Source organism: Nicotiana sylvestris, chromosome 2, assembly GCF_000393655.2.
Source record: "Nicotiana sylvestris chromosome 2, ASM39365v2, whole genome shotgun sequence".
Classification (NCBI taxonomy): domain Eukaryota; kingdom Viridiplantae; phylum Streptophyta; class Magnoliopsida; order Solanales; family Solanaceae; genus Nicotiana; species Nicotiana sylvestris.
The window spans coordinates 93,505,060-93,513,544 of NC_091058.1; the positions used below are offsets into that span (position 1 = coordinate 93,505,060).

The 8,485-nt window shown below is 39.2% G+C and overlaps 1 protein-coding gene across 1 annotated transcript; it reads right to left on the bottom strand.

Annotated features, from left to right (window-relative positions):
- Positions 1 to 5,089: 5,089 nt before the first annotated feature.
- LOC104232275 (protein DETOXIFICATION 14) lies at positions 5,090 to 6,322 on the bottom strand. Its single transcript, XM_070166177.1, has 4 exons — positions 6,095 to 6,322; positions 5,478 to 6,022; positions 5,301 to 5,387; positions 5,090 to 5,201 (listed from the first exon to the last, which is right to left on the bottom strand). The coding sequence occupies exons 1-4, from the start codon at positions 6,320 to 6,322 to the stop codon at positions 5,090 to 5,092; spliced, it is 972 nt and encodes a 323-aa protein (XP_070022278.1).
- Between the last annotated feature and the right edge of the window lie 2,163 nt (positions 6,323 to 8,485).

Below are 8,485 nucleotides of genomic sequence, written 5' to 3' on the forward strand. Positions count from 1 at the left end.
GTAGTTCCATTCTTTACATTTGAAAGCAAGATACGAACTCTTGCAGCATCTCGTTCCCCCTCTGCTTGATTTTGAAGACGTCAGACTTCCTTGGTGGTGCTTTGATGGCACCAACATGTGCCTTTATGAAAGAATCTGCCAGCATGGAAAATGAGTCTATGGAGTTAGCATCTAGGTTGTAATACCACATCATGGCCCCTTTCGAGAGCGTTTCTCCGAACATTTTCAGTAAGACGGACTCGATCTCATCGTCCTTTAGGTCGTTGCCCTTCATTGCACAAGTGTATGCGGTAACGTGCTCATTAGGGTCTGAGGTTCCGTTGTACTTCGGAAGCTCGAACATTCTGAACTTCTTTGGAATGGGTTTTGGGGCCTCTTCCTGTGGAAGCGGCTTTTGCACTAACTTCTTCGAGTCTACCCCTTTTAGAATCGGGGGTGCTCCCGGAATTTGATCGACCCTGGAATTATTGGTCTTTACCTTCTTGTCGTTGGCTTTTATCTTCTTCTCGCCCGACTCTATCCTCTTTGTGAGATCCTCGAGCATCTTTACGATGGCGGGGTCGGCTGCCGACCCGTTGTTGCTCAATCTCTCTAGTAGCTGCTCGGTCGGTGGGGCCGTGCCTGGTGCTACCGTGCTGGGAGTTTTCTTGTGACTTTGCAGCTGAGCAATCGCCAGCTGTTGTGCCTGTAACATTTCAAAAATAGCACGAAGGCTAACCTCTCGTTCTTCCCTAGTTGGGATTTTCTGAGCTTCTTGTTGGTCTCCTCGGTGCACACTCATGTTAGTGTGGGAGCTTATATGGACATTTTGGGCGTCGTGTGAGACCGCGTCCACTGGAATTGGTCCTGGTGCGTTCTCAAGGTTTCGTGGTGGTACACCAACACCTGGAACATCCACACCATTCTCTCTGTGGTTCTCAAGATTGTTGTTCACTGAGTCAGACATTTTGACCTGAAATCAAAGATTTTGGGCAAGAAAAAGTGTGAAAGATAACTTGCATTATGTAGTTAAACCAGCAAAAAAATAATAACTATTATTTTTAGCCCTACGGTGGGCGCCAAACTGTTTACAGTAAAAATGGTAATAACAATTAAATTTCATTTAATGGTTCTAAAAATATGTGATCTATTTTTATGCTAGTTGTTAGGGCAATAGATGCTAAGTGAGATACTCGGAATCAAGATAAGAGCTTAAAAACGAGATATTAACCAAACCGAATCGCTGTCAATCGGGGCCTCAAGCTTGCTTATTCGGGCCTCGGGGTCGAGTCCGATGTCCGCCGAGGGCGATCGATAGAGACTAACAGTTAGAATAAAATCAATAACGGCTCTTTATGGCCAATAATAAGCAAAAATGAAGAACAATAAGTAGAACACAATAAATATAGGCAATAAATGGAAGTAATAATATCAAGAGAATATATTAGAGAGCAGAGAAAATGTTCTTATGTATTTAGTATTGAGCAACAGATATTTACAAAATGACAAGGATACCCTTTATATATGAGGGGAATCCTAACATAGTACAAAAGGCATTAATCACAAAGATATGGAGATGGTACGACTAGTCAATGCCATGATGCGGGCTTAGACTAGCCTGACAGAATTTGTCGGCTCTAGCTACACGCTTTGGGAACTCCCCACTTTCTCTCTGTAACCGTCGGTCTATACTGTCCCGAGATCGGGCGTCGATGGCCCTCGAAGGATAAAACTCGACCGTGGTCTCGAGCCTTCGAAATGTGCTTACGAGGCATCGTAACGATAGAAAATTGGACCCTCCAATTTTACCATATACAAAATCCTACAAGAAATCCACAATATGAACCTTCAAAATTTTCCGTGGACCCAGACTTCTTGTTATCTCTCCCCAACTTGCTCTTCTGCTTGGGGGACTCGGTCTTTTGGGCAAAATCCACCATTTTTTTATAGATCATGTCGGAATTAATGGTGACTGTAGAAGCTTCATTTATAACATAGCCCTTGAGACCTTGGAAAATTGATGAACTTTTTCTCCCATGTTGGGCAACATATAGAGGACATACCTTCGCTGGACGAATTTCAAGTAATAATCCTAAATAATCATAGTCCTTTACTTTTAAGTTCTTGAACTACACAGCCTATTTTTTCCTCATCTTAATGGACAAGAAGTTATCAATAAAGGCCTCAGTGAACTCCTCCCCAATGTTGAATTAGGATATATATATATATATATATATATATATATATATATATATATAGTTGTATAGACAATGTCGGCTTTAATTGTCATAGCTCTACATGCATAGTTCAAAAACGCGCGCGCGCACACATAGGAGAAGAGAAACCCCTCTCTACAAGTACGTCTTCAAATCTTATCAACTACTCCTAATTAACTAATTTCATTGATTAAAGGAAAAATGTATGGATTTACTTTCTTGAATTGAAAGCGTCTTGTGCTACTTTGGTGAATTGAAGGTACGAGCAAAAGGACGCTTCAAATACTCATATATCTTAAGAGTACAAAATGTTCGTATATATGTCACTGCTCAAATAGAGACATATGCTAGGAAAAACATCTAGCCAACTTAAGCTGTGCTTGTATGGTTTCGAAGGAAGATCATCATTGTCTAGTCGTACATTAATTTGAGTCATTTGTTGCAGGAAATCTTCCTATCAAGCAATCTTTCTTTTGCTTCCTTGGCCTGTAAAGTTGAAACGAGAAATAACCAGAGTTTTTAATGCTTCAAAGTAAAAATAGAAAAAAAACACTATTTACATCTTTTGGGTTAGCTACCCGTTTTTCCCAATCTGTGAGACCAGTAATAATAGAAAGCAGAATAGCTTGCACTGTTGACCCCATCAATAATCCACACCAAAGGCCCTTTGCTTTCCAATTCCAAACAAATCCCATGAGTAACGAGGCAGGAATTCCGACCAAGTAATATGATCCTAAAGTAACATAGGCCCCTATATGTTGCCATCCAATTCCTCTTGCTACTCCTGATGCAGGAAAAAGAAAGCGTGTTAATAAACTACTACTAGTAATTAACTGCATTTAAACTATCTGGTAACCATTTTGAATACTATTACAACAACAACAATTCCAGTGTAATCGCACAAGTGGGGTATGGTGAAGTTAGTGTGTACGCAGACCTTATCCCTACCTTGCGAAGACAGACCCTCGTCTTAGAAAAAACTTAGTCACAACATATTTAATAAGAAATACATCAACGAAAAAGCCATGGAAAAAAGAAGCAGTAACAACATAATAATAAGACAGCCGAAGCAATAGAAACAACCGGTAGTGAGAGAGATCTACATATAAGAAAATACGAGATGTAACCATTTTGAATGTTGTTTATTAAACTAAACGAAAAGAGTGATGGAAAAAATGACCTGATAATACAGTAACTGTACTATAAACGATGATGGAGAGGCAGAGGAGAGGAGTAATTTCTGTGATAGGATCGACGACTTCTTGTTCATGTGTGAAAGCATATCCCCATACATTCCGCAAGCAAAACAGAATTCCACTTGCCAGAAGAAACTCTGCAGCTGCTAGAGTACAACAACAACAACGACCCAGTATAATTTCACAAGTGGGGTCTGGAGAGGGTAATATGTACGCAGACCTTACCCCTACCCCGAAGGGTAGAGAGGCTGTTTCCAGGAGACCCTCGGCTCAAGAAAGAAACAAGAGACGATATATTAGTACCATAAAAACGCATAATAAAATAACAGCAATATAAGAGATATGAAATACAGAATACGAAATACGAAATAGATGGCTGGTATAGTAAAAACTAGTAGGTAAAGCCCTGCATCAATAGACGACCAATGGCATTCTTAGTCTAACTCCTAACTGGCTAGTCTCACTCTATTGTGATGTAGAAATATTAACAACTTTCCTCTAACCTACAACTTTAATGCTCGAACTCCATAATTCCCTGTCAAGGGTCATGTCCTCAGTAACCCTAAGTCGCGCCATGTCCTGTCTGATCACCTCTCCCCAATACTTCTTAGGTCGCTCTCTACCTCTCCGCGTGCCCACTACAGCCAGTCGCTCACACCTCCTCACCGGTGCATCAGTGCTCCTCCTCTGAATGTGCCCAAACCATCTGAGTCTTATTTCCCGCATCTTGTCCTCCATGGGGGCCACGCCCACCTTCTCTCGAATATCTTCATTTCTAATCTTATCCATCCTTGTATGCCCGCACATCCACCTCAACATTCTCATCTCTGCTACTTTCATCTTCTGGATGTGTGAGTTCTTTACCGGCCAACACTCAGTTCCATATAACATGGCAGGTCTAACCACTGCTCTATAAAACTTACCTTTTAGTAACGGTGGCACTTTCTTGTCACACAAGACTCCCGATGTTAACCTCCACTTCATCCACCCCACCCCTATACGGTGTGTGACATCCTCGTCAATCTCCCTGATCCCCTGAATAACCGATCCAAGGTACTTAAAACTACCCCTCTTGGGAATGACTTGAGAGTCAAGCCTCACTTCAACTCCCGCTTCCGTCGGCTCAATCCCAAATTTGCACTCGAGGTATTCCGTCTTCGTCCTGCTCAACTTGAAACCTTTAGACTCAAGAGCATGTCTCCAAACCTCTAGTCTCTCGTTGACGCCGCCTCGTGTCTCGTCAATTAGAATAATGTCATCAGCAAATAGCATGTACCATGGCACCTCCCCTTGAATATGATGAGTCAGTGCATCCATCACCAGGGCAAATAGGAATGGGCTGAGCGCAGACTCTTGGTGCAACCCCGTAACAACTGGAAAGTGCTCAGAGTCGCCTCCTACTGTCCTAACCCGAGTCTTAGCTCCAGCATACATGTCTTTAATCACCCTAATATAGTCAACCGGGACCCATTTATCCTCTAAGCAGCTCCATAAGACCTCCCTAGGAACCCTATCGTACGCTTTCTCCAGATCAATAAACACCATGTGAAGATCCTTCTTCCTATCCCTGTACTGTTCCACCATCCTCCTAATAAGGTTGCATATATAGAAACTCTTGCTGCTTTTGGATTCCCAGCTCCTAACTCATTTGAAATTCGAATGCTACAAAATAGTTATGAAGTAATTTAATTAGGAATGTCAATTGAACCATACTACTCCTATCTTTACACCAAACACTGAAGAGAAAATTAACCTTGCAGCAGCACCGAAAGAAAAGGGTAAGTTGAAGTGTATTGAAGAGGTTGTAAGGCTGCATATCCAAAGAAATTCAAACAATGTACTTTGTGTGTTAGAAATTTATGAGGAAAACATAATCAGGCATGAAATGGAATGTGAAAAGGTTGCATACCAAATAGATAGAACAGAAGTCTCTAGTTGTGGATTTGGCAACAATCCACCGAGTAATGTAATTATCTCAACTGCCCACCATCTCAATCTATGAACAAAGATATAAAATTAATAATGGAGGCCTTATCAAAATTCTGGAAATACCAAACTTATATAAATTTGACAATTAAATATGTACCCAACCATTCCAGCAGATGGAAAAGCAAATTGGAAGGATTCCGGCATAACAAGGAAAACATCCTTAGAGAAAGAAGGACGTGTCTTTTGACAGGTTGACGAATACTTCACATAAATCACAAGCAAGATGACGTTCAACCAATATGATAAACCGATTGATATAGCTGCACCAATGGTCCCAAAATTAAATTTGAATATGAAAGCCCAACTGAGAGGTATGTTAAAAAGTAGAGAGACGATTGAGGTCCATAAGATTGGAAGGATCAAGCTTTGAGCCTGGAAATAGCAAAACAATGACTGGAGAATAGCATAGGGAAAGAGAGTTGGTATGAGCCAAATTGAATATTTTCCAGCTTCAACAGAGATTGATGGGTCTAGTCCAATCCATAAAAGCAAATTTCCAGTGTAGATCCATAGAAGAGATATTGGCAAACAAAAGAATAAAAGAAACATGACAGCAGCATATGTAATAGTGCCAACTTTTTGAAACTGCCTTGCTCCATAGGCCTGTCCACATAAAGTTTCCAATCCACTTGCCATTCCAAACTGCATCCAGATTCAGATTCATCAAAAATAAGAAAAATTAAAAGAGAAAAAGGAGATAGGTAGGTAGTTTACAAGAATAGCAAAGCCAGTAACAGTGCAAGAAGATGTGGCGATAGAGGCACTAGAGAGGGAGAGTTCACTTAAGTGACCCAACATAACCATTGGTACATAGCGCAACAGGTATTGGCACATCGTCCCAACTATCATAGGAATTGCTATGCGACTAACTTCTTTCACCTCTTCTTTAAACACCACCCTTTTGCTGATCACATCATTCAATGGCAGCAGAGCCTCTTCCATTTCCTCAAACCACTCCTCCTCTTTCGCACTGCCAATGAATTTTTCAGGTCTTTAATGATAGGGCAGGGGAACCTTAAGATAAGATTTAAAATATTCCAAAAAAGATCCGGTGATAAATTTATAATTTTCTCACCGTTCTCGGGGAACATTTATTAAAACTCATATATATGTGCAGGTTGACCAACTAGAAATTCAATGTGATCTCGTGGGATGAGTAACTGAATTTTTTTTTTTTATTCGATCATATATACTAATACTATGAAGGTCCTAAAGTTGAATAAAACATGAGATGTGTAGTGGCCAAAAAGATCCACTGATAGTTTTATAATTTTCTTCTCTTTCTCGTGGAACATTTTTTAAACCCATATATATTATGGATCGTTGGGTTGACCAACTCAAAAGTTTGCGTGATCTCGATCGTGGAATGAATCAGGGAATACTATTTTTTTTATCTGATCATTATTCGAAACTAGGTCCTTGTACTGTTGGATGAAACGTGACATACACAACCTATCCGGATATTATTTGAAGGAAATTTTGTACAGACCTCTCGATCTTTACATTTATCTTTGTAAAACTAATTTCTTCTATTTGAGACATTATTGTACAGTACATTTATTCTTTTTGTTGGTTAGCCGTCTTCATCATTGATCATTAATTGATGGCTATCCAACTAAACAATTAGTGTTTGGTCCCATTTCTACTAATTAATTAATTGAAAAGTTATACTTTTGGTACATATAATACTAGCTAGTGCTTATGAAATTCGCAAAGAGGTTGGAAAAAGAAAGGTTGAGAACATCGGATCTTGTGCTAACTTTGTGATTTGCAGCTACGAGTAAAAGACACTTGACCCACTCAAAGATCTTTAATTATCGTAACCTTTAATTTGCAAGTCACGACTAATTAACCAGACATGTGGCCAATTGTAAGATTATAACCCCTGCTCTCTCAAAGTCAAATTAAGCTATTCTCTTACTCCTCCGTGGAAAAAAATTATATTCTATAGATATCTTTTAATGTTTATAGTAAAATATTTAATTTTGGTTACCTCCTAACCCTAAGCCATTAAATACACTATTCAGTTACACTATTTTTTTTCTCTCTCTACTTTGATACGCTATTCAATAATGAACCGGACTCACACAAACTCTGCTTCACCAACGTGGAATTAAGCAAATCATCAGAAGAAGAAGGCCCCTCATTACCCTGTCTCTTCATATACAATCTATACTTCTGTAAATGACTCGTCACGTTATCTCGCGTCAGTCCGTCCACATTCATAAGCTACATAATCGTCTTCGGCACAGCATTTTTGATACCTAAGTGGCCATCACTTCAATTATGTGCTTTCTACATCTTCTTAGATATGGTATTGAAGGCTTTGGCATTGTTTTTTGCCATCGTGGCGCTCTTATCGGTGGTTGCTTCTGCTCAGGAAGTGACCTCGGCTCCGGTCCGGTGAACGGCGGATTCACCGGAAATTAGGGTTTGTTCTTGAACAAAGACGGCGGAGTTTGGGGTTGAGCAACTTGATTTTCTGTTAATATATTTCAATGTATTTTTATGTATTTCATTATATTCATTGCCTTTTTTTTCATTGTAATTCAATGTATCTCGTTGTATTCCATGTATTTTATTGTATTCACTGTCTTTTATTCCATTGTATTTCAGTGTATCCCGTTGTATTCTATGTATTTCATTGTATTCACTATCTCGCTATATGCCATGAATATATTCATATGCTTTTTTAATTAATATAATTTATGTATTCAGATGTATTATATAATTTCTCTGAAGATTGCTATGTTTTGGGGTATTTTTCGGTTGAGAATCTTTTTTATAACTGAAAATACAAAATTTTGAGTGTTATAATTGATTTTGTTAGGAGTTTATTATGTTAATTGATTCACTTTCCATTTTAAAAACAGTGTAATCCCCTATTTCACGCCGTGAATATAGTCGAATACCATAATCTGTCCAGCTGTAATCCCATGTTTCACTCCATGAATACAGTCGAATATACTCGAATACAACAACTGATTAGCTGGACTTCCCTGATTCACACCTATTTTGCTACTGTATTCATGAATACAATAGCTTAAATACATCAAATACATCTTATAACCACAGAAAAGGTATCTATAATCCGTAATATAGCAA